Source organism: Amyelois transitella, chromosome 10, assembly GCF_032362555.1.
Source record: "Amyelois transitella isolate CPQ chromosome 10, ilAmyTran1.1, whole genome shotgun sequence".
NCBI lineage: Eukaryota > Metazoa > Arthropoda > Insecta > Lepidoptera > Pyralidae > Amyelois > Amyelois transitella.
This window is the reverse complement of record NC_083513.1, coordinates 8651980-8679904: the sequence shown is the minus strand read 5'-3', so window position 1 is coordinate 8679904 and position 27925 is coordinate 8651980. Positions and strand designations below refer to the sequence as shown.

At 34.6% G+C, this 27925-nt stretch overlaps 1 protein-coding gene across 3 annotated transcripts in view; it reads right to left on the bottom strand.

The window, feature by feature from the left end:
* Positions 1–27925, bottom strand: part of LOC106141412 (peripheral plasma membrane protein CASK) — a 206268-nt gene that overhangs the window by 170823 nt on the left and 7520 nt on the right. For all 3 annotated transcript variants that reach the window (XM_060946162.1, XM_060946163.1, XM_060946164.1), the window contains 2 exons: positions 26808–26929; positions 25615–25797 (listed from right to left, as the gene is read on the bottom strand). In XM_060946162.1, the coding sequence (XP_060802145.1) occupies positions 25615–25797; positions 26808–26929 (305 nt within the window). The remainder of the gene's footprint in view (positions 1–25614; positions 25798–26807; positions 26930–27925) is intronic.

The following is a 27925-nucleotide window of genomic DNA, read 5'->3' as shown; positions in this document are numbered from 1 at the left end:
TCGCCCGCGACTCAGTCCACGCACGGTAAATACTATTCTCCCCTTAATTAAGACAATTTAAGGCGAGCTTTTCTTAGTTCAATTCTATCCTAAACTCCCAAAAATTATGAACTTCAGAAGTGGTAACATTTTTTTTTTTTTTCTAAAAATTCTCACGGAAGCCATGTCCCGGACAAAAGACAAGTATACAATATTCAAGTCATGACATCCTCGCGTTGCGGCGTGACGTGATGAGGGTAAAGCCACACGAGACGTTATCAAACGTCATATGCTAAGAAATATCTCGCTATATTACATTACAAAAAAATATATGTTTTAGGTATGTATTTTATTCATAACATTCAAACAGTTTTCTTCAATCAATTTCAACTTTTTTGTTGATGAATGAAACGATATCAAATCAACTAAGACTTGGATAAAAGTAACATCCAGACTGACTGAAAATAATAAATTGAATAAAGAAAAAGTGGGTAGGCAATAAATCAATTCCAAACTCAAAATCAAATTACTGCACAAAACAAATCATCGAAGTTTACAAGACGGCTTAACAAAGAAGGCGTATAAAAAAGTAAAGAGCTTAATAAAATTTCTTCCTTCACCTCGTGGATACTTAAGGGTACTTTCCAGTAATCGAATGCTATGCAGCGATTTTATCTGATAGGTAAACCCATCGGTCTTTCTAAAGAGCCGAAGACGGCTATAACGTTAATGCAATAGCCATCTTGTTTGGAAATCGTTTGAAGTTTTACCCGCAAAATTGAGATTGACATATACTAACTTGGAATAGAAAAGTAAACGTCTACGCTTTGGTGTTCAAAAGATTAACATCGCCAGACTAAAAAAGCACGTAGGTTAAAATCCTTCCGTAGCAATGTCACAATGACTTTTATCCGAGTTGTGTTCATTAGTTACATACCGAACCGATACTTACGATAAGGGAAAACATCGTGATGGGAACCTGCATGTTTGGATGGATGAATAGGCTATTTTACACCATGTAAAAAAAAATATAAAAATGCACGTATCTTATAGATTTTGTAAAAAATAAAAGAAAAACATCGATCATTATTCATAAAAGTGCAATATGGATTTTATAATTCAATTTAAAAAATCCTCTTTTTTAATCTGTTCTTCAAAAGTCGAAAACGCTATCCGCCATGTTGGGTACTGACGTGACGTCATACTTTTAGTAAACAAATATCGAATCGAAAACATATTGATGATGTCAGGCTCTGTTTATTTGGAAATTTTAAAATTTCTATCACGTTTTTGGGTTTTTACTCTTTAATAATTTAATAGAATCATGGAAGACGGTTTTGTGAAAGCAGACAATATAAATCTACCGAGGATTAATACGTTGATGGTGGCGAAATTTTTTGCGTCCAATCCCGATTTCTGTTCTGCTGAGTTAAGAAATGTTAAAACAGCGATGTAAGTATTTATTGTATTAAACATTCTCGTACAATACACAATTATAATAGGTAAATTATTACACAACCAATCCAACATAACCAATTTTTTGTATTGTTTACTAAAAGTATGACGTCACGAGTCAAAACAGCATGGCGGATGACGTTTTCGCGCGAAAATACAAAATCATAAATAATAAATCGTTTTTAGAGCACTTTTCGGCTTCAAAAAATTTTAATAAAAATTCTATAGGTATAACACAGTCTCAGGATTGATTTAAAACAGTTTTCAAAAAAGAGTGTAATAGCCTATTGAATGTATTACCAATAATGGGTCAGGTTACCCTGAAAAGTTTGCAGACGTAATGCACGACGTAAAAAGGGAGTCACTTCGTGAAAATCCTGAGGCTACATCGTGAAACCTGAACTATGAGGCAATTGAATGTGTAAGCGTGATCCAATAAAGGTTTGGTTCCTCTGTAAGTAGTACAGAAGTCAGACTGGGGTCAGGGTAAAACCAGACTTACCCAATACGGATCGTGATCATAGGCGCATTTTGAGTTCTGCAGCGGTGAGAACGCAACTGGGACTAAACGAAAATAGGAAGAAATATTCGTTGTGGGATGAAACTGTTACCATATAATGTATCAATTACTATATTCATTTTGTAACCTAATCTTCAAAGCTTCCGCGCAGAACTAACTCTTCGGAAACGTAGTTATTAATATATTACTTTAGTATCAAAGCAGTGGATATTTTGTATGCGCCAACATGACTCCTATTAGTTTAGGAACAGATTATCCATACCACAGTTGGGCATGCATAAATTAGACCATAGTTAGCCTGAAACGTATTAATGTCAGTCGTTTTCATGAGAGCGGCCTCTAATAGATTCATTGGGAGCCAGCCGGAGTCTACACTACAGTATTGAAAGGAATTTACGATTTCCCAACTCTCGTTTGTAGCATAATTAATTTCTTAACTCTAGGAGCAATTACATCTTCAGTTTAAGCATTTGTAACGAAGTCATAACATACAATAACTTTTCTTGAGTCAATGAAGGACCAAGGACGTATTAACTGGCGTTTTGCATTTACTTGTTGCCCTGTTTTTAATTCTGATTTTAATTTCAAGATTGCTTTTCAAGCGAGTGCCTGAATAAATCTGTTAAACCAAAGCAAAATATCGATTCTCTAACATGTGTTTTAATAAGACTTGCATTTTTGTTTTTAATAATTATGGCGAAATTGTAAAAAAAAAAAAAATACATATACAATATTTCTGGACATTCCCGCTCAAGAAAGTCCTTAGGTTATAGCTATAACTGTAGTAAAAATAATATGATGGAGAATAAAATTGTCGAATAAAAGGAAACTAACAGCACATTAAGAAGAGCTGAAGTGGAAAACAGTAGTTAAAAAGTCACGGCTAAGAAAATCCGACAGGTGGTTGGAAATGATATATTGTCCCGTTTCCAGTTTCGTATCTAATCCTGGTCAGACTAGGGCAATAATTCAAGCTGAATTGCCGGATACTGGGCCGGGAATAATGCACCTGATATTAAAGAGCCCGGATAAATCATGAAAACAGACTAGAATTGGTTTGTTTATTTATATTGTAGTGATTGAAAATATTTTAGGATCGACACAGATAACTGACAACATTTTTAGTTAAAATAAAGTTATTATGCATATTAACACAAAGACCAAAGTCACAAAACTAATCAAAACAATATTACATCATAAAAATAAAAAAAAAGCTTAATTACATTGATCCTTGAAATTTCAACAGTTACGTCAATTCACACACATATGGAACCTATTTTATATGGCTTATTGTGAAAGACATGAATGGAAAAGAATGCCTGCCTATGCCGATGCGACAATTAGTGAAAAAAGTTGATAAATTAAACTACTGTGTTACGAAGTTGATAGATTCAACTTCTGTGTTTTAGTCGACAAAACAGTACGAGTTCTGCTTGCTATTAAAAGTCGATGAGTTTTCAACGAATTTTAAACAGTTGAACCAAAAATAACAGCAGTTCTCTCAAAATGCACTACAAAAATACAAACGTTCCTCTAAAAATACTTAACGTCCAGTGCGACCTACATTCTTGCAGCGGACATACATTTTAAAATACCTTCTGTAAATACAACTGGTACTGAAATTTGTGCAAGTAAACTATTAACGCATCAAGTTCTTGAGGAAAAGAATTTACATGAATATTCTTTTTTCGTCATAAACTTGAAGGATAAAACATAAAAGTAGTCATTAATTAAAATGTTAACGTTAAGTATCTATACTTACTATAATATTGTCTTATTTGTCTCAACTTCGGTTCACTTAAATCTCAAATATACTGGAGCTTCGCAAACTATTGTATCAAATTTATTATGCTTTGTAATAAGTAAATTTTTTATCCGTTGAACTGTGAAATTGACTGAACTTTATAGCGAGCCAGTTCTGTAAAATTATCTATGTTCTTTATCTCATCTGCATCATCATCTGTAGGTGGCGTCGATGCACCATACACGTCTCTTAATATTTTCAAACTGTATAATTCAAACAAGTAAAGAGCTACAATTAGAAATAAAGAGATTAATGGGCGGTCCCATTGGATAAACCCCTTTTTAATCAACGACTTCAGCGCACCGCAGTCATTAATTCTTGAAGCTCAAAGTGCCTTATTACACTGAAAAAGAAAGTTGATGGAATTCATTCAGGTGGCAACAACAATAGATAGAAAAATTTGAACATACAAAAGGTTTGTATCATTAAGTTAATTGAAAAGTAAACGCACGTCCATATCCGTTACGGGGTAGACAAAACTAAGAGTGTCGAAAATACTGAAATACCACGTTCAGCTGTATGGCTTTATGATGTAATTGAGATTTTAATCACTATTAACCTGTCACTACAGGTTGCTAACCCATTGCCTACAAGAAGAAGTCCAAGCTAATCAGCCTGTCCCTTCGTCGCCTTTTACGACATCGATGGGAAAGAAATGGAATGGTCCTATTGTAAAATCCCGGAAACCAAACGACATTTAAATATATACATAATAAATTAGACCAACTCTACAAATTTTGTATCGGAAACTACAAAAGAAAAACAAAATAGCTTGTCTCCTTCTAAAACTTAAAACATATGTCTCTCCAGATGAGAAATATATATTTGTTGAAAATGAAGCACAAAATCTGGCATACAAATAGCTACAAATAAACCTGCTACTTACAAGGTTAAACGTAAAGCGTAGTTCAAAATATAACCCGGGGCGCTGCATTTGGTTTGAGCATCCGCGAGAGATAAGAAAATCTGAAGTAGATTATTTAGTGAAGATTCAATTACAAATTAGTATAAAGAGAAACTGTTTATAATTTTTGGTTACAATGAAACTAATAAACAAATCTGAGATAGTAAAATCTATGTTCAATAACTTCTATAAAATATCAAACATTGGAAGTGTTTGATATTTTATAGAAGTATAGTAACTCCACTGTGCGGTGTGGTTCCCTGAACAATAGAAAAAAGAATAGGACCACTCCATCACTTTCCAATGGATGTCGTAAAAGACGTCTAAGTAATAGGCTTACAATCTTGGGATTCTTCTTTTAGGCGACGGGCTTCCAACCTGTCACGTTATATGAATCTCAGTTCTATCAGTAAGCCAAACAGCTGATCGTGGCCTATCAGTATTTTCAAGACTCTCGGCCTTGTCTACATCGCAAGGAATATAGACTTGATTATATGTATGTATGTAATACTCCAGCGCCCATGCTCGTCTAGAAGCGAAGAAAAAACAGTATGAACTCGTTTCTTCGTTCCCGCCCATATTGTACTCTAAAGTAAATCAAGGGAAAATCTTACAAAATTGGGATTATTTTAGACGAAGAGCTAGCAACCTGTCACTACCTAAATTTCAGCCAGCAGAACGTGTGAAAATGTGAACAACTTCCAGTCTTTTTCAGATTGTCGACTCTGTTTGTTCCGTCAAAAGATAAAGACATGATATATGTATTTACAAATATCAGTAAGGTAATAAACACACGTGGTGTATAAACTCCCCGTTTACCGGCAGTGACTCTCACTTTCAGGTTTACTTGCTCGAAACGAGGGCAGCGGTACGTTACATGGAATTAAAAGGACGATAGTGATGGGACTGGTACGTTTATATCGATATTTACATAATATTTTTTAATGTGTGAAAGGACTGGTCATGAGTAACCTTAACCGGCAAACATGCATAAAAAGAGGGATGAATGTGAATGAAGCAAAAGATGTATGTACAGATCGTGGCAAGTGGAAAGATGTGGTCTCTGCTTACCGCTCCAGGAAAGAAACATACATACATATAGTCACGTCTGTACTAAAAAAGAATCGCATGTTAATAAACTTACCCATTTGTCGCTTTTTACGGCATCCATAGAAAAGAGATGGAGTAGTCCCTTTTTTTTTTTGTTTTGGTGCTGAGAACCACACATCACGGGAAAGATATACTCATATATTTATGAATTAAACTATTTGATGGTACCCAATTAGCAAAAAGACATTGTTGTGATTTTTATTTCATATGGTATTACTACCTAATCCGATTAAAAAAGGGGTCGATTTAACTCAGCTATTGATAAAATAATAACCATTCAATTCCATCAAAATTGGAAATAGATTAAATCCTTTCAACTACTAAAGAATAATCTGATTTATTTTTTATCTTTCTATCTGCTATCCACGCAAAATGGTGTATTAATTTTTAATACTCACTACCGTTTCCCTTGTTCATTACTAGCAAAACACACAATAAAAATAACACTAAAATCGGCAAGGATAATGAAAGCATCCTTGAAATGAAAGGACGGAGACAATGAGCTGCGTGGAACAAAGGACTCATTTCTCGAGAATCCCGCTATATGTATTATCGATATGTTCTTGTTGTTACGTACCTAGCTTTGTTACTATGTTTTAGTTAAAGCATAACTTATAAACATGAGTGAAAAAAATATTTCACTAAAGAAAAGAAGTAAAGAAAAAAGAAGCGTTTTTAGCTTTCAGCCAGTTATTTAATGTAATAAAGTGTAGGTACCATATATGAATGAATGTGATATATTAAATTATTTTTTCTTTCAATAATTATGCGTCTGAGTGTTATTTGAAACGATGTTTGTTACGTAACACCCAATCTAGCATTCTAATTTTTAATGAATAATCTTTATATTTTTTATGTTATCTTTACCTCAATTGAAAGCCATAACTTGTATCTTTTCGGGCATTTCTGGGTTGCAATATTTGTAAACATTGAGAGCCTGCTATTCTATTTCTAGAGAATCTCCAGATCATTCCTTCGATGACCTAGTAAAATCTCTATGCGGAAACAAAAGCAGTTGATTATTAATTTTTTTCCTTCGCTCTCAGACTGCTTTGGGATTTATCATCAAAATCCTTTCCATTTCTATCCAGAGAAAACGGAAAAATAAAAAGTGGAATATTATTCTATTTTGATAAATGTTTTATTCTTCCAAATTTTAATATCCTGGAATATTAACATGTAATTTTTTTTATTTTCTACATTGGTATAATTTACATGCAGATTTAGGTTATAACCGATAGAAAACTGGTGCATCAGAAATTTAAATTTCATCTTCACATGCCATCGTTGCAAGAAACAAAGGATCATTTATTAGGATCTCGACTTGTGCAATCAATATTACATTGAGAATTAATTATCGATACGTACTCGTCACAACCAAACTCGACTCTGAATAGGCAGTCTGTTTGCCAAGCCTGAATTGCGGACGCCGCGGGTCGGCCGGTAAGTTATGCGACCAAACGCTTCGTGGGGAATGTTTTTTAAGGATATGTTGAAGATTTGACTCAAAAATGTGAAAAGAATAGAAAGCTGAATACGAATATCGAATAAGAATATGTGAACGCAAGAAAAAAAGTAAATAAAATCTGTCATATAAACAAAGAACAAAAATAAATCAAAATATACGCTTTGATCTTGTGATTAAATATGACAAGGCAAAAAGCAATGTCATGATGACGTCGATGAAATGGTATTATGACATATGACAATACGAATACAATCTTTACTGTGAAACAAATCATACAGGTTGTAGTAAAGCCCAAATGGAACGGAAATAATGGTTAACATCTTTAAATGAAATGAAAATAACAAGTCTACTTAAACAAACTGGTTTGTCTGTAAATAAATAACGACAAAAAATGCTGGTAAAATTTGATTTGTTTATAGTTCGTTTGTATTTTCTTGATTCACAGGTCTATAATTTCACAAGATGCCATCTTTTGATATCTCTTCTTCCACAATATTAACACATGGAACCAATTTAACTTATTCAAGTTAATGACTGAGGCAGGGCTAAATAATTTTCTTAATACACCCCTCCTCTTAATCTTTGTTTATGGCGTCATAAATATGAATTTATGATTATCAATGTTGACGATGTAGCTTAATTTTGTGTGAACATACAATGAAGCACACGTTTGCGCCGTATATTAACTTTAAACAGGAACACGGGACCTTATTAACACAACATTATAAATTCACGTTAAGTAAAGCATCATTTGTAATAAAGGTATCTTGGCCGAACTATTACTTTTAATATAACGATTTAAAACGCCAACATGTAAACATTGCATTGTCCCAAACAACTGAAATAGTAATCAATAAAAAATAATTTATGAACAAAGAATACAAAGAATAACGCAATTTTGTAAATCCTACAATATTAAATTAAAGGCTTTAATTACAAACCACTCGCATCGTAACCGACAGACGTTCACTAATGTGGACCTGAAAGCTTCATTAAAATACGCCAGCTGTATTGATTCCATGCATTGCTCGCTGTAAATAATAAAGGGTGCAGTCATGGCTTTTCAGGGGACGTATTTTCGTATGTGGCGTCTCACTAAAAACCGGTAGAACCAGTATCGGTCGATGCTGAGTGGCGACACTGACGGACGAAAATAAAATTGCTCACCTTTTCGACTTATCAGTGAAATTAAGAAATTAACTTTATCACATTCAGCTGCTAAGGCGATTCATTTATTTAGCAAGCTCAAATGCAGTGGTACAGATGGCAATAATTTTGATCTGCTTCTAAGCACAGGATATAACCCGAAGATCTTGGTTTTAAAGAAAATAGCCCGCCTTCATTCACTGTTATCAAAAGTATACTCCAAGGCAACCGTTCAAAATTTTAAAACTGTATTCACTTCCATGATTTTCATAATAGCGCCCTAGTTACATAGTGCGACGGCAGAGTTTAATAAATATGTAATTGAACGCTTACCAGGCATCGCTGAACTGGACACTTACCTGGAAAATACAGAAATAATCCGATTAAACAGAGCGCTTGTTTTAAAATACAATGATTTTAAAGTGTATAAAGCCGCGTTTTCTTTCTTTTAGGGTAAAGTAATATCATTTCTATGTACATTTAGTCATACTCAAAAGGTTTATTAAAAGAATTTATGCTACTTCAAACAATTTTGCACTTGTTTCATTTGATACTGATAATTTTTTTAAATTTTAACAAAATTGGGTCTAAGCAATTAATCTAGTAAGTTTTAACGTTGTATACGATTCATGAATTTTCAAAATTCATATCAAGCCAGAACACAAAAGATCTGGTCTTGGAATTTTCTCGTACGAGAAACAAACAAATTTATGAAAATAACACAAGACAACTTGTAAGAGCGGAAAATAGAGGCTTTGCAACTATTCTTATTACTTACAACTAACATTAGTTCTTGGTACGAAAACTCAAACTGGCAAAACTCTCCATGGTAAATACTACATGCGCATATGAAATATTACATGAATACTTGAACTGGGAACACAAACATTTTCTCATTATTCCACGTCTCTTCACAACTGCAAGCAATATTTTTAGCCCGAACGCATTTCTGGATTCAGCGCCCTACTGGAAATGATCCCAGCAGACGAGCTACATCATCTGCGACCCGACTTACATATAAACATGCGTCAAATCACGCCTCTTTCTCGGAGGGTAGGCAGAGATCTTTCCACTTGCCACGATCTCTGTATACTACTTTCGCTTCATCCAAATTCATTGTACAATAAAACAAAAATTGTGGGAGTATGAGTAACAGTATAGATATGTTTCATAACACTCTTATCCCTTTCGGGGTATACAGAAGCAACAGATAGGAAATGTGACTGTTTCGATTGACCATGTTGATCAGACAAATTGGTGTAAGGATGTGGTCTACGTCGCATCTTCAATTGTTTTAATCATTAAGTGGTATTAAATTCATCGATATGACACTATTTATACATAATTTAGATAAATATAATTTAGAATATAAAGTTGCGTGATTTTAATCGTGTTACTAAAGTGCTTGGACTTTTTATAAAACTTTTTCAATCAATACTTTTTAAGTAGCATGTCTACTTTGACTCAAAGAGCTGTTTTTCAAATAGCAAAAGAAAGGCCGGCCTACTATATCAATAACTCACACATACAACTATTTAAAAATTAAGTAAATGGGTCTGGGCGAGTGTCTAAGATATAAAAGAAATGTCTAAAAGATAGTCAGGAAAAAATAGAGCTTTCTGTGATTATGGCTATAACGATGGCTAAAATAAGGGTTTTGTGTAGTCTGCATTGTTCTTATTGAGAATTTTCCCATGGCTTGTGAATCGGTTCTGTAAGAGGTTCTATTTTAAAGCAGCTAATGGTTTCTTGATCGCAAAAAAAGTGATTCACTCGGTAATGTAAATACATTGTATTTTCCAAAATCTCGAACCGCCCTCAATAAAAATGACAAATTTTCTATGTATGTATGTAAAATATATCACCCGATGGGAAATACTTTCTAGAATACGTAGAATATGACTTCATAATGAAAATAGAATTCTCGGAATTTCTGTTCACTTTGTATATGAATTGAAAGATTCCGAGAAAAATATATGATTCTTGAAAATTTCCACTTGCGAAGGCAAATAGTCTAATAATGAAGTCTTAGTAAGAGGCTTATTGCAACGTATACGTGAAAAGCTAGCCTTTTGAAGAGTGCTCGCTAAATTTAATGAAACTTTGAGATATTTCCAAGAATGATTAATTAATATTCCAGTAAAATGAATACTAGTTATGAAAGCTTGAAAAAGGCAATTTAATATTTTTAGACTTCTTTTCATTTATATCATAAATGAAGATGAAATTTTCTGTTGCGGTTGCTTTATATTTGGTTTACTTGCGTGTATTGTACTTGTTAAAGTAGAATTAGAAATATGATTGACCAATAACTCGTGTAAAATGATTCATGAGTTTATATAAAAAAATCATAAAAGAAATACTCATTAGCTTAACGGATAGTTATAGTGACGTTGACGTCCGCTTTGGGATATTTTTTTAAATGTCCTCTAGAGAGAAGCCCCGTGAAAATATTAAATTTATCACAAATACATATCCATACCTATATCAATACCATGAAACGTGATATTATGAAATCAATATTTGCCAGGGCAGCATGTCTATAACATCGTGTCAAAGGAAGTAATCTCCGATATAAGCTAATAAACCGGTATTGAGCCAAGGTTTTACCGTAACAAGAATATTCCGCCTGGAGGTGAATAAATATTAAACCTGGATATAGATAATATAATAAGAGGATTTATTTACAGTTTATACGGTGACGACAAACATGCACAAATAGAATGAAAACAAGAATTTGGTTGACAAAAAACAGCACTCGGTGAGATTTACCAAAAAATATATTTATGATTTTTGAGTGTCCTGGACACACATGATAATTCAACTGATACGGACATACATATGATCACGTCTTTATCCCTTGCAGATTAGACTGAGCCAACAGTCCCGAAAAGACTGACGTGGCTTACGTTCAGCTGTTTGGCTTAATGATAGCATTGAGACTTCAATAATGACAGGTTGCTAGCCCATCGCCTAAAATAAGAATCCCAAGTTTATGAGCTTATCTCTTATTCGCCCTTTACAACATCCATACGAAAGAGATGGAGTCTATTCTTTTTTCTATTACTATAACAAAGGAAATTCAAATTATTAAGCCTACTAAAATTATAAATGCAAAAGTTTGTGAGTATGTCAGTATGGATGTTTGTTACTCTTTCACGCAAAAACTACTGAACCGATTACGATGAAATTTGGTATGTGGCCCAGAATAACTTTTATCCCGAAGTCCCCGCAGACCGAATGATTCCACGCGGACGAAGTTGCGGGCGGCCTCTAGTATTTACATAATTTCTTCCTGTATCAGTCAACCATTGTTATAAAAGGTCCCAACCACAACAAATCAAATAACAATAATAACGTATGATAAAATTTGAACAATTAAGTTAATTTTAACTTAACCTCATTACAATAACTTTAACCACAATGCAAAACCGATACAAATATTGCAAATCAAATTTACCAAATTGCATGATACCCATCATTTTGCTGAGCAATGAAATGCAAATATAAAGTGCATGCAAGTAATGCATATACGAAATAAAGCTTAAAGGTTTATCCAAATGCATTTCCATAGCATCATTACGCGAAATTTATGAAAAATAATTTTTAATGGATTCGAGAGCTGATTTTACGCAATTTTACCTGAGTGCACCAAGAGGATTATGTACGAATGTATACATCCATGAAGATGTAGAAATGTTTGTGAAACTTTTAGTATGTAATACTATTATTATTTTAATTTATATAGTATTACATATTTTCTGAGTAAAATACAATTGAAAATAAATATGGAAAACGAAAGGATGAAAAAATGGTTACAAATAAATTGATACCAATGATAACTAATGACCGCATTGTTAAATAAAATCTATAGAGAGCGTTGAGAGTACTATCGTTTTGCAAAAGATTCTTAAATTTAAAACTTCCTTTAAAAGGCGGCGATAAAGCCTAAGGCAGTTAAATGATTGAGCTGAAACAACTCTAATATGAAGGGAGATTGAGAAACTTAATGGGTGAAGTAGAACCACTATTAACACGACTTGCCCATCAAAATTGCGAGCAGAGAATATCAACATAAAATCATGGCAATGTATTTAAAATCCGTTGTATGAAAGAACACAGCGGACAGCCACATAAGAGTATACTTTCGACACCTCTTAATTACGAAGGACACGAAGATTTCATACTTTTCTTTCTATAGCTACACTTCATAAAATATTGAGCTGTGTGTATATTCTGTATCGATATAGGATTTTCGTGATACACCGCAATTTCCTAGTACACTTTCATGAAAAGCCTGCGTCAGGGGCCGGCAAAGCTGCCGCTGACACGGAGAATTTCGTTTGATGCCGTTTAGCCAACAGCCCAGCGCGCGTTCAAGAGTACCTATAGGAATATTAAGTAAGGTATCGGTACCTAAACCGATTATCAGATTTACAAAATTTTTTTGATAAGGCGGAATTGAATTGACTTCAGTTGAATGAATTAAATATGCTATATATAGGATTGTAGTAAGTGGAAAGGCTTTTCGATTGACATCGTATCGTTCGTAAGAGAACTTAAATTTGTTGAGAAAGGAAGCGATCTCAAATTCTTATTTATTTATTTAATCAATTCGTCATGACGTCACGATACGATGATAAGAGTTTCTTAAGCTATCCATTGTATAAGGTACCCTTCACTCAAAACGCGATATGATTTGAACATATTTTTTATGAGATTAGTCGTTTAAATTATTTCAATTTTTTTTAATATTGTCTCCTTACGACGAGAAACAGAAAATTATAAAATATTAACCATACAGATGATTATCAATTAATAGGAAATTAGTATTGCTTAATTATAGCTATTACGGCCAGCAATAAACCTATTTGGTTGATCAATCGATAGAGCAATCAAAATGAACACCTGTGCAATTCTGCATTGCTTACATGTTACGGTAAGTACATATAATAAAACAGTATCTGCAAAGGAGGTATCTATTTAAACGACAACGACGAATGTTTTTATAGAAAACTCCTTACGCGATTTTAACACGAAAAATAGTCGAAATCAAATCTTATGTCTTCAATTTATCCCAATTTATAGCTAAATGTTAATAGTTCACTAATATTTGGCTGGTTATCGAATGAATTTACTGACAGATTACAGATTCTGCAGTTTAGTTTTAGACCTGGAGAAATTAAATCCCATCTCGGAATTCAAACGTTAAGTTTAAGTTGACAGCTATTGTTACTGTCACATAGTTCGATTCATTCAAGTCATATCTTGGTATCGCCAACCCTTATGCATTATGCAATGATAGGTATGCCAATGTACTTCAATATGGAAATTACTCAAACAATCTTTTGAAGTACAACAGCGGAGGTTGCTACAAGGATACATTAGGAATATTATTAAAAATCATAAAATTATAACTTATGCTATACTTATGCTAAGATAATGCACAAAATGCAGCCTAATGCATTATGCAATATCTTCAGAACAACATTGAACGTGAAGTTAAATTCTAAAAAAGCTTCCAAAATCCTCAATATATCTACAAATAAATGTATTTAACGATCAAATAAATACTAAATTCAAAGGGTATTGTGAAACACCAGTCACATGAGCCGTGAAGGTATACAGGATACATAAAGAGATACGTTACAAATTGAGTCAAAGCAAAACAAGAGTATTTTTCATAAAAGTAACAAAGTCACAAAAACAGGTCCCATTCTCGTAAGTACCTACACAACAATAAATGTGGTTACGTAGGAAAATATGTCATCTTATTGCTATAGCAGTAAGGTCCATGGATTTGCATGTTTTTAGACATGATATGGTACCTATTTGAACGCATACCGGGTTGAAACAGTAACGAGACTAACAAGCAACAACTTTTTATGCCGGATTATAGGGATCTGTATGACCTTTAAAAATGTATCATCGACATGTGACGTCATTAGGAAAACCAAACTTAAAGGCTGTTAAAATATTCATTACACAGACTGAGGAACCTTTAATATTGAGCGCTTTAATCAAAATTCTTCTAAACGTATATATTTTTTAATTTATTTTGTAAGATGGTGGATTATTACTACCTACCTACCTTTTAGAATTCCTAACTTAAGTTAGTTAGATTTGAATTAAAGTTAAATTTGAATGACGTTAATAGCTGCGCTTTTACCTAGGTTTCATATAACACGGGTAATAAAATTTTGGAAATTCATTCATCCATTTTTTCGAGATTACAACTCCATAAAAAATTATCCCATTGTCTGTTTAGGGATCAAAAAATTATCTACCCATATATATAAAACAAAAACATGAAACATTATTACTAACCTATTGAAAGCCAAGCCAAAACCAGCTTTTGTAATTCTCTATGTTAGATAAAAATAGTTTGAAAAAAAAAATTCGCATTTGAAATTCGTAGAACGCGCGCTCACTGAAACAATACAAAAAATCCTCACAGATATATCCTTTGATACGGAAAAATCGACGTCAGGCACCGTTGAAACTGTGCACGTTTTCAGGATCCTCTATGTTTTTAAATAATATAGGTATTCTATGTCACAGAAAGAACATTCTCCCATATCGGATAGGTTTGTCTGTAGACAAATCGGAGGGCAGACGGGAGTCGTTTTGTGTAAAAGCCTGACTAACCTAATCCAGGGTTGTAGTCATAGGCGTACCCCACGCTCCTCTTTAGAAAGGTGAGGTACGACCGGGATTATAACGCCAGTTGAAAGACCTATGTCACAGAAACCATCAAGGTTTCGTCATACACAGAGACGTCTTTACCCCTTTTGGGGTAGACGAAGCCAGCACAAGACTCGAAGACCACGTTAACCTCATTGTTTATCCAATTTTACATTTGCCTCATGATGGTAAAATCTGTGAGTCCCTCCTGGGGAAGTGACTGTGATGGAAACCTATTATTAGCAAGGTATCTCTAGTATTGATTAAATTGCTTATTTACTTATACTGGAAAGAGCTAGTATTTCTATAATAAAAACTTAGACGTCATTTACCGGTCTTCCTTCACCACTTTTAACTACCACATCTTCTGAACGGCTCAACCGATTTTGATCAAACATGTCTAAAAACTCGCACGAAAAACACCTCTAATCCAACAATCTCAATGAAAATCTCTATATCCGTTTGTAAACTTTGATGCCACAGACTTTTCCGTTCCTCGTCTCGATCCCTCTTTTTCCGTTCAGGGTTAGAAACACCATAAAATACAGTGTAATTAATAAAACCGTGTTACCTAATGCCACCACGTGTACCAATCAAAGGCTTAGCGATTTAAAAAAAGAAGAAGCGAATTTAACAAGCTTTCATTAAGCCTCTATTCATATTGAAAACGAGAGAGTGTGGGCGTCGATGATTCGCAAAAAACAAATAAAAATTGGTGGTGTTTGTGTTATCGTGTTCACGCTATAAATTGTTCAAAAACGAAATAAATTCGATGTAATAAGGACCAATTACTTACCATTGTATTAAAGAAATTTCTTTGAAAAAAATAATTAGCAAAATTAGTTTTTCAGGATTTTATTTTTAAGTGACATTTTCTTTAACGTCTAGCGTCTATGAAACAACATAAATATGTAATCATTTAGTTTATTGCTGTTTATTCACAATAGACGGCGAGATATTCCAGCATTTTTTATTTCCTTTGTCTTTATAAGTATTATTTTCTCCTGTAATTTCACAGTTAAATTATGTAAGTTCTTTTGAAGTTGTACAATGTACGTACGTACGAACCCCCTAGAATAGGGGGTGAGTTACCCGGAACCAAAAGACAGTATATAGATTTGTAGGGGGTCAAGCCAGTGTACGGTGTTAGAGAGCAATCGTAAGAGCAGTGCATAGCCATTATAGGTACTAAGTATGATTTCATTATTTTAATTATGGCATATATATCCCGGTTACCCTCTCCCGGTGACTTATTACCAGGATTCAAGCGAAAATTACAAATTAGTTTTAACATATTTTTATATTAATCATTCAAAAGATTTTCGTAAAAGCAAAAAAAAATTATAATATCCGAATTCGAAAACCTTTTATATGGGAAACGAAACAACGCGGGGTTAATCCCTCGGGAAAATGAACACGGTCTAGTCGTTTAGTTCAAGGTTGGGCCTTAGAAATTATGTTATAGATTTTACATGTGACAATGACAAATTAGACGGAAAACGGATTTTAGGATACGGGGGAAGGTACTCTAGAGGTTGATATAAGATCGGAACTATGTGGTGATATAGGTATCTATTATTTGCATGTAGCTACAAACAAATATATACGGGACAGAGATCCCACAGATTGAACTAGTCCCAAAGTAAGATCAAGATTTGTTGCAAGCGATGATTTGGCTCGACCAAAGGGAAGATCTTCCGCATCGGTCTGATACCTGGGGAACCGCGTCTCCGACGATGTTGAGTCGGAGGTTTATGATCCCATCCGTGAAATGTTTGAAATCGCGATTTAGACTCTTCGCTACTATTGGCTGAGCGCGTCATTCGCAATGATTGACAGATGGTGACATAAGTGATGACGCCACAAGGGTTTAACTCGACCATACTATGTTTTATAGTAATATTTATCAAGATAAACGCATCCAAGCCCAAAAATACCCTAGAACTTTTGATGCTATGAAAATAATGAGAGCGCAAGCAAGATATATACCTAAGTATTTGGTTATTGAAGCTGTAACATTGGCGTCATCGCATAATTTCAAAGGATCAGCGATGAATCGATGATTAAGTATAGGCCTATATAAGTGCTGCATACAAACATACATATAATCACGTATTTGTCCAAGTTAAAATTACCGACAGAACAATATTTTTACTTACATTAATGCTCCACAGAATATATATACGAGACGTGTTTATGCATATTATATCGCTTGCAACTTTTGGCATCGTTATATCTCAGAAACGGTAGCTTTATTGAAAAAAAAATATTAATTCCTTTTTAAACTTAACTTTATGATCTACAATCTATGTCTGAGGTAATTTTCCGATAAAACTTACCGTTTTGAAGAAAATCGTGAAAAACCCATTTTTTACCTTTGACCTTGGGTATTTTTTTTTCCTTAAACCGGAATCATGGGAAATTTTGAAATAATGCTTTTGATTGTGTTTTAAACAATAATACTCTTTTTCAGCTTGATGGGAATAAATGTAGCTTCATTCTTATTTTTTGGTCTAAATTGACCGGACTACTTAATACAGAACGCGATCTCAACAGCAGTAGCTCAATAGAGGGATCGCCTTAATTATTATAGGCCTAATCGTAATTGGGTCCAATAGATATTTATAAGATGTCATTGTTAGAGTTACTCAAAATGGAGAAATAAACCATCTACACGAAGACCGACATCCGCGCGGACGAAGTCGCGGGGGGAAGCTAGTATATAATATTTTCATGAAGTTCATAAGTTGAAGTATTCTCATTCAGTCTTAACTATTTGTATCAAAACAGAGTTGGGAGTGTACTCACAACTACTCCAATTAACAAGTTTCTAAGCTTCAGAATTATATCGAGTGAACTACACTGGGAACACAAACTCAATATCTATCTTAGGATCCAAGACACACGTGCAAAGTTATTGTTAAAATTGAGTTGCGAAGTCGACTCGGGCTCCGTGTTAACCTGGGACAATTAGAACGCAAGTTTTGGTAACATACACACATACATAGTCAGGCTTATATCCCTTGCGGGGTAGACAGAGCCACCAGACTTGAAAGGACTGAATAATAATAACATACTGAAAAATAAGTGGTTGGAACGGTTATACTCGCTATCCACTGGCGGCTACTTGCTGGATCTCGTGTCTATAGCTAAAAACACGCCCTCTTAAATATTGTAAAACTTATCCTAATAAAGGTTGTATTTATTCTTTGAATCTTTAAATTTCTCATATCTCTCTTACATGCAACGTTTTAAACTAACGTCACATCTTACATCAATATTAAACCTAATTATATATAGTTGTACTTTCTAAGCCATAACTCTAAAGCTTGGTTTTTCTTAGTGTCCTTAAGACTCACTCAATATGTGTGTACCAAGTTCTAGAACACTGTTGTCAGCTGTTCTGTCCTGGGTTAATCTAGTTAATCAAGTTGTCAACGTCTCTGCATTTATCACGGAATCTAGTTACAGGCTTGGAGATAACGCCTAGTGTTGCCTAGTGTGTAATATTCAGCTGTCGATATAATTGTATTATTGCCCAAACGCGCACACGCACTTATAAACTTGCACCACGTGTGTGATGCGTCTTTTTTTTGTATCTTGATTGTTATTTTTATAAGTTATACGTTATTTATTATATGTTATTTATTAAACACTAAAATCTGTTAGGTATGTTGATTACCGGGTTCCACGTTTTTACCTTTCACTACCCAAAGGTTAGCTGGAAGAGATTGCTTAGCAATAAGGCCGGCTTTGCTCAACATATTCAGTATGTATGTTTTTTTATGGGCAATAAAGATAATTTGGATTGTATTGTATTGTTATAAGCACCTCTTTCTAATCAGTTAAAGTTAAATCTATGAAATAAGAATATCTCATGGCCATAAGGAAATAATTTTATATGTTTCGTTCTAACGTTTGATTGTTCTGTTGTCATTAAGTACGTTCTCATTGTTAATGTTAGTTTGGATACTTTTCTTACAAGACCATTAAGTACTTATCACATTTGTTTTTTGTGTCGCAAATTGATATATCTTCCAGACAAAGATTCTTTCTTCTATTCATTTTAGAAGGAAAAGCCACGCTATTTCAAACAAGGCACCTCGAACATGATTATCATAGCATATGGCTGCGGCTCCACTGAGGCGGAGACGAGCGGGGCTGAGAGGAGCAGAGCTGTGAAAAGAGGTACCTACGTGATTCCACTGAGGCGGAGCTGTGGAGCAGAGCTGTCGATTTCTACCACGTCACTTTGCCGCTCGTCTCAGCTTGACTGTGTCTATTGAAGCGGAGCGGAGACGAGATGTGGATTTCATGTAATATGATCCCCCACACGTCTCCTCTCCGCTCCGCTCGTCTCCGCCTCAGTGGAGCCGAAGCCTTGCTGAGCTATGTCATAGTGTTCTGAATCCGCCGTAATTAATGCGGTACGTACAACGGTATGTGTTTGCAGAACAATGACTTTATTCAGACTATGCTTATTATTCTAGACTCCTATTCGCTAATTTCAGAGTTTGCGAGATTGTGGAATGCCTGTTATGAATTTTCAACCGGCTTAACGAAAATAAACTAGTAATCGACTGTTCTCTATTTTTCCATTTCCATGACGATATGGAAAAATGAAACACTTAAGTCATGTTCGTTTGCCCGTCCGAATATTTATTACCTTTTTATTGCATATCAATCTTATATTTTATTAACGGCCTCTGTGGCTCAGCGGTAGTACGCTTGTCTGTGACACCGGGGGTCCCGGGTTCGAATCCCGGTCAGGGCATGATGAGAAAAGAACTTTTTCTGATTGTCCTGGGTCTTGGATGTTTATCTATATAAGTATTTATTATAAAATATAGTATCGTTGAGTTAGTATCTCGTAACATAAGTGTCGAACTTACTTCGAGGCTAACTCAATCAGTGTAATTTGTCCCGTATATATTTATATTTATTTATTTATCGGTATCATCAAAATGAACATTTTATTTGTAGTACATAGGTACTAAGTAGTAGTAGTACGTAGGTACGTTTTATCAAAATCACGATAAATATGACAGTCATAACTTTATTTATTTAAAAAAAAAATTGATATTATCAAAAATACTAATGTAACTAAAGCTACAGCTTACACTTAAATTTGTGATAAAATATAATACCGGCTCCCATGTAAATTACAGTATCAAGATAAGCGCATTTGGTTAATTCTTTTATGTGAGGCGCCTCTAATCTCCAACTGCATTTAGCCAGGAAAACCGCATTATCTCAGCTATATAGCCCAAACTAGGCGTCATTAGAGTTTGATTAATGCAAGGGGACTAACCGGAGTGAAGCTGGATGAAAAATGGGCCTTATTTCATATTAAAGCTGGGAAAATTAATTGAAAAGTCGCCCTCGTATTTTAAACTTAATTCAAGTATTAACCCGTACACCATTTGAATAATTATATTAGAGAATTATAATAAATATAAATTATAAGTAGGTAAAGTAAGTTCCAGGTTGGCAGTAATACTGGAGCATGTAAATATTAATTGGTTTCAATAGCTAACAGTGAAATAAGTTGAGGGTCGTTGGTCCAACCGTTGAAGTTTAAATCCTACCTCGGCAGTTAACGGTAAATGCTTGACTCTTTCTGAGTTATAAACATTATTTTCAGTGCTAACCGATACTCCGAAGATAATGAAAACCCCCAGAATTAAGTAAGGTTAGTTTCTCCTGCAAAAGTTACGGAGATCAGATGGGAATCAGTTGTATAGAAACATCAAATGGAAATTCATAGCTTCTGCCAACCTCTGTGAGAAAAAGACTTAATGATAAGTGTGTAAGTATATAATAAAAAATATCGGTCTTTATTAATTTGACAAAGTGGAAATAGATCTGTGTATGTACTAACTGCTTGTTTAATTATACTAATGCATGTGAACGGTTCATTAGTTACGTTTCACGCTTGTCATCGCCGAATTGCATACCAACGTTCATGACATGAGACACGATGACAACTGGTTTATATTCAGGAAATACTTACATGACATAATTAACATGAAAATTTTGATGAAGGAAAATTAAAAATAAGTAGTAAACAAGTACTTGACAATTTCAAAAACAAAAACGAACTAAATCAAATCCATAAACAATAAAAGTTTCAAACTGTTTTCGGCTCTTTAACTCCAAATCCATAATTATCATAGAGTAACTTTACCTAAAAATATAATAATATAATACAAACTAATAATATTAACTGAATCATAATCATTAACAAACAAGCCACAACTGGATATTTTAAAAATTTTGATGTACAATGTACCTACTGAAATTCAAATCCACAATTTTATAAAGCGAAAACCTAATGACGTAACAGGAACCGAGGTAGACCATTATCCTGGATGGAAAATGTCTGCAGATTATATTATACGATAGATTATACGTTTTCAGCAGAAAAAAACTGAACGGAGTTAATAATATACCGCGTCGCAGCGTCACATTTTCAAAGTTTTAAATTTAAATTCCTGTGCAAAATTCTGCTGCTGCAAATTTTAGATTAATTTACTGTTTGTTTAGTTGATTAAATATTTAATAGTCGAGATTTATTTAAACCTTAGTATGTGTTAGGGTTAGTAAGCTTTGCGTGGGGTTTTAGCTCACTACACTAGTTTACATTCAAAACTTCTAACTCGAACATTATTTAATGTTTGTGTTTCTATTTTACTTCTTACAGAAATCTGGCATTTTCACTTAATTTAGATTGTTTTCCTAAATATAAGAATAATAATAGGGTATGAAAATTAATGGCCGTATCTTCCATACTTGCGCACTTTTACCACCGAGCTTGCAGGAATAGAATTGCTTATGTGGAAGAAGCGAAAGAAGTATGCAGAGATCGTGGCAAGTGAAAAGATGCAGTCTCTGCCTACCCCTCTGAATAGGATTTTTCGCATGTATGAATAAGATTTTACTAACCTAACTTAACCAAAATATGTAAAAAAAAATTATTTTTTTTAGTTTTTTAATATTACAGCTATTCGATATCTTTCAGGTTCAACCGTGGTCAAAAAACAATATAAAAAATTTATACATTGGTATATGTGGTAAACTTTTTACTACATAAGAAGTTAAATATATATAGGTATTAAAACAATAAAATGTGAGTTTCACAGTTACTAGAACTTTTAGCAACATGGCTAGCTATGCACTTCTAGCATCAAACTTGGCGGATGTCGCGAAAACTTTTATTTCCAGAAATGTGCGGATGCAAAGTAGGTTTCTGTGTTTTTGTATTTATTGTCTTATGTGAGTTATAAATTGAGTCCCGAGTAGTGTGACGGCTGGATTCAGCATTAAACGTATGATTTATGTGTTTTTATACGCTTAGGGAAATTGTGGGAGTGATGCACTATGAATTTCACTTTTATCAGTAAGCCACCCCAGGTAATGCTACTTATGTAATAATTCACACATAATAATATCTAATTCAGACGACACAAAAGAGAGATACTTAGAATCAAAGTTGATTTTAAAATCAAAGTAATTTATTAAAATTATATTTTGATACTTAATATTGGAATTTAGGAAGTTGCAAAATGATATTCTCCTTGTCTGCATAAGACAATCAAGAGATAGGCTACTAATTTTGGGATTCTTCTTTTAGGCGAAGGACTAGCAATCTGTCACCAACTGAACCGACTGTTCTGTCGACTTTGCGTGCACCAGCTTAGAACCCATCTTACTTACCATCAGGCATCAATATGCCTCAATATTTCTCAATTAAGAAAAATATTTTTGTTCTTTTTGTAGTTGTGGAAATTTAAAAAAAGTAACCCTTGTGTGACCTCTGATAATAAAATTCACACGTGTTGTAAAAGCGTAACAGACAGATAGACAAATTAAATTAATTTCGACTAATAAATTTTAGTAGCTAGGAAGTATGATAAGATACCAAAAACCCATCACTGTCAGAACTCTACTAAACAATTTTGCATAATCTTCTCTTGACAACACAATCACTTAGACTCAATACAGTTGGCAAGCATACCCGGTGGAAATAAATAGTGCGGTGTCAAGTGCTAGCGTTATGGCGACATTGAGTTATCTACCGAAAGAAAATACCATTTATCTTTGGCTTATATTTTACACAGGATATTAAAATAGTAATAACTTGGTCTCTTCGATGTTTTATTAAATCACACTTTTTCACGCAAAATGTACAAAAAGGATGTGACGTTATTTTCAAAATAAAACAAAGGATACAATTTATTTATACACGGATAAAGTTAGGAGCGAAAAACACATAGAAATAACCATAGTCTTAACTTTATAAAGTACCTAAATTTTATTACTTAATTCAACCTTCCGTATACTCCACACACCTCATCTATTTTTTACAACGTATCCTTGTAAGTTTATGGGTAAAAAGGTACGAATCCACACATATTCAAGGTGGGAAGTCCCACAGATTTATGTTAACCCTATATGTAAACGAAGAGATACGGGACGCAGCATAAAACTTTTATAAGAGTAACATACGACACGGCGCGTAGACATAATATTTTCCAATACATTCGAATGAAATTTTGCGTAAGGGTATGTTCACATGGAGTTATCATCGCAGAATAAAAAGTACCACTGTAAGGAACTGACACTTACATGAAACCAGCATAGGTATAGAAAAGAAGGCGGACGAAGTTTTACTATACGGCAAAATGAAGCATCAATAGTATGCCAGCCCACTTATATATACACACCTCACTCTCACTAATAGTCTGACAGGCGGCTGTCATTACGTCATAGATTATCTCATTTGCTGTCACTTACACATGACACCATTGCAATGCTTCACTTATTTCAAGCCACACAAAGTCTGTCTTATTTTCTACGTCTATGACAACCAGATAATTAATTCTGTAATATCAGAATAAGAAATGGTAAAGATAATTCGTGCAACCTGTGGTCATAGGGTAGGTACCTGTCTGTATCGAAACGTCAAGTGGTAAATAATATCAATACGACTGTGACCTTTTGGCAAAATCCATTGTTTGTCACTGAAATATATGGCGATCCGAGGTGGGAATTGAATTAAGACCGGTTATTGATCTTGGGCGTGATGAATTCCACGTCAAAAGCCTTATTAGATAAAATAAACGGAAGCCACGAAGAAAAAAATTGAAAAATCTGCCACATATTAATATATGCCTCAAATTTTCGATAGGATAGGAAGTCCGGTTGGTCAAGATGGTGCTTTATTACTTACGTTTGAAGTTTTACTTTTAGCTGTTTCAAAGTAACGTGGGAAAATTATAAAAACAAACAAAAAGATATACTTATATTTTTGTGAAATTGAAGCCTCTCATCATGAACGCGCCTTTATGCGTGGACAGCATTTTCAAACTGTATTCCCGAAAATCTTCCGTGTTCGACCGTCCAAGTTATGGATATTGAATTTCGTAGGCTCATTCCCGATTCCCAACATGTTTCCCCCAATACAAGTTAGGGAACCGTAGGTAAATACAGAATGCGTGAATCAATTATGACGCAACATGTGTTCATGAAACGTTTCATTTATAAAGGTAAGTTGGCGATTCTCATAAATATTTAGTGGCTCCGATAACATGGATAGTGGTCTTTGATGCCAAGTTATTTGAATAATGGTTAAACAAAGTTAACGATGTTCTTAATTTTGCTCGAAAATCATTTGTAATTTTATAGATTCACATAATTATCAACATTCTCTATGTATTTTCTAAGATGTAATTTTTAATAGTGTTCTCTTCAAACTATATTTTTAAAAACGAATTAAATACATCGAATTCAACAGTCAGATGGATGGAATATCATTTAAGTTGCGTATAAAAGAAAAGACGATATTCATTGCAAAACAACAGCCCTGAAAGATCTTCGGAGATATTAGTCAGGGTTTTTGATCCTATGCTATGGGACTTCAGCGCTGTCTATTACAATAGACAGGGCGATAGACTGGGTCTTCGCAGATGTTTGAGAATTCCAAATGAGCGGCCGCGGCAACACTGCTCGGCGACGTCTGCCGCGAGGCAGCGGGCAAGGCTTAGGTCCGGAGACGATGCGTCCGCCATCTCCAACATTTTCGCAGCCAAACGGGCCACTAATCGAGGCTTACGTACTTGAGGTCCCTGAGGATCGTCGAGTTCCTTACGTAGCGCGGGGCCCCGACGACTGCTCTGAGACTCTGGATTTCTTATGCTCTGAGCCGTTACTTGTTGGTCTCAGAGCAGTAACCGTACCAGGCCAGGCGTATGGCGGGATCTTATGTATGTTTTATAAGATCCCGAGGTTCGTCCTCAAGGTAAGATTTAAGGCGAGGATTTCCCGAAATTTCCCCTGGCTCCCTTGGTTACACTCCCAAACACTCTGTGTGCGGCCGTTACTGCACTTAAATTTATCTCTATATATTGTCATCATTAGTTCACATCTCCCACTTCGAGTTATCTCCAGTCACTACCAAACACTTTGTGTGCGGCAGCTACGGCACGCTTTATTGCACTTAAATTTAGATTGTCATCATTAGTTTCTACATTAACACCACTGACCTTGATATGAGGCTCGGCCAACAGCCGCCTGGTCTCGTGTATGGCGGTGGCGGTGGCGGGGGAGGCGCCCGTGTGCCTCGGCCGGGCGGCCGCGTCCAGCGCTTGCCGACATCGCTGGCGGGCGTCCGCGGCCGGCGCGCGACCGCTGGTCACCACCACGGTGCATGCTATGCGGTCGTAGACCTACCAGTGAGAATTTATTGGTTATATAAGGAGAAGTAGTTAGTATTAGTGCCGTGTGGTTCCCGGCACTAATACAAAAAAGAATAGAACCACTCCATCTCTTTCCCATGGATGTCGTAAAAGGCGACTAAGGGATAGGCTTACAAACTTGGGATTCTTCTTTAGGCGATGGGCTAGCGACCTGTCACTGTTTAAATCTCAATTCTATCATTAAGCCAAATAGCTGAACGTGGCCATTCAGTCTTTTCAAGATTGTTGGCTCTGTCTACCCCGCAAGGGATATAGACGTGACTATATGTATGTATGTATGAAAGTAGTTAGTATAAGTAACTTACAATCTGTGCCCTTGGAAGAGCGGAGTCTCCTAACACAGGTATAACATACTTAACAGGAGACTTCAAACACTTTTGTTATTTACCATATTGTAAGTTAAAGAATAAATATTTTTTAATTTGTTTTTCATTTTAATTTTTTTTTTCAGAAGTATGGTCGAATGAAGCTCTATCCTCACACATCAACGACGTATAGTAACCGAAATATGGAATATTTTTGTAAAAAAGAAAGAAACACTGCAATGAAATGTCTCAGAGAATGTTAATAATATGTATTTTCCTTAAATATTTTATATGTGTCTTGAAATATTTTCTCTTATATGTATATTATACAAAAATAGAAAATAGAAATAGAAAATATTTCATATGTCAATTTTTATATCCTCTGGTTCTCAAAGGAACAAATGTTTTATCAAAAGTGACCTCTAGTGTAACTAGAAAACATTTAAACCTTCCTTTTACCTACAGAATAGCGCTTTTAGTTGAACGAAATGTTTCTAAAATCTGACAACAGATGGCGCGAACCACAACAATGTTATCTTAAACATATTGAAAAGTCATTTTTTACCAAATTACTCGTAAAAAAATACTATAAACTTGACATTTCATTTTCATTATGGTGACGACAAAAATGGCAACAAAAAATACCAAAAACAATTAAGTCATAGACAAACTTACCTCCAAAAGCGCCCTCAGTTGCAAATCATCCAAAACGCTGTGAAACAAATCCGGATCCATAAACATGGGGCCGTCTTGCAACACTGCCACGTCATCCAACGATTCCACGACTAAGTTCACGGCTGAAACAAATTTAGTTCATTATGTTACGATGAGTAGCTTATTGATTGTATATAGATAGTAGCTTATTATTATTAGCTTGCATGAAGAGAGTTATGAATGTGGATGAAGCTTTGAAATATGCAAAGATCGTGGCAAGTGGAAAGAGGAAGTCTCTGCCTACCCCCCCCCCCCCGGGAAAGAGGCGTAATTTTATGGTATGTATGTTACGATTTTTCAATACAATGCGAATACAATTTAAATAGAATCCTTCAACACCATAACACAACCTTCTCCTTCCCTTTACACATTTAGAGGAATAGTTGATTTACATATAAATTAATTCATTATTGGGCGAATTCACAATGCCCCTTCAAAACGTTATTTAACTACTTTACACCTGAGTTTTTTTTTCGCATCATGAACGATATTTGTTTGGCAGCTACCTTAATTATAGCGTTTACGGGTATGATGTCCCAATAAAAGTTGTTTCATATTTTCGTTCTTCACTGTTGGCATAGTTATTATTAAATATTTTTTTATGTTATTATGTTTAAAATAGACTTTACCATCGTATTTTTAATGTATATAAAATCCTAGAAGACGCCCGCGACTTCGTCCGCATGGAAACCCTAACAATCCCGCGAGAACTCCGGGATAAAAAGTAGCTTATATATTCTGTGTCTTCAGCTACCTACATACCAAATTTCATCATAATCGGTTCAGTAGTTTTTGCGTGAAAGAGTAACAAACATCCATACTGACATACTCACAAACTTTCACATTTATAATATTAGTAGGATTTATGGCGTCAAAATTAAAACTAAAAACACATGATCACGTCTATATCCCCAGCGGGGTAGACAGAGCCACCAGTCTTGAAAAGATGGCCATGATGATAGGCCACGCTCAGCTGTTTGGCTTAGTGATAGAATTGAGATTCAATAGTGACGGGTTGCTAGCCCATCGCCTAAAAGAAGAATCCAAAGTTTATAAGCCTATCCCTTAGTCGCCTTTTA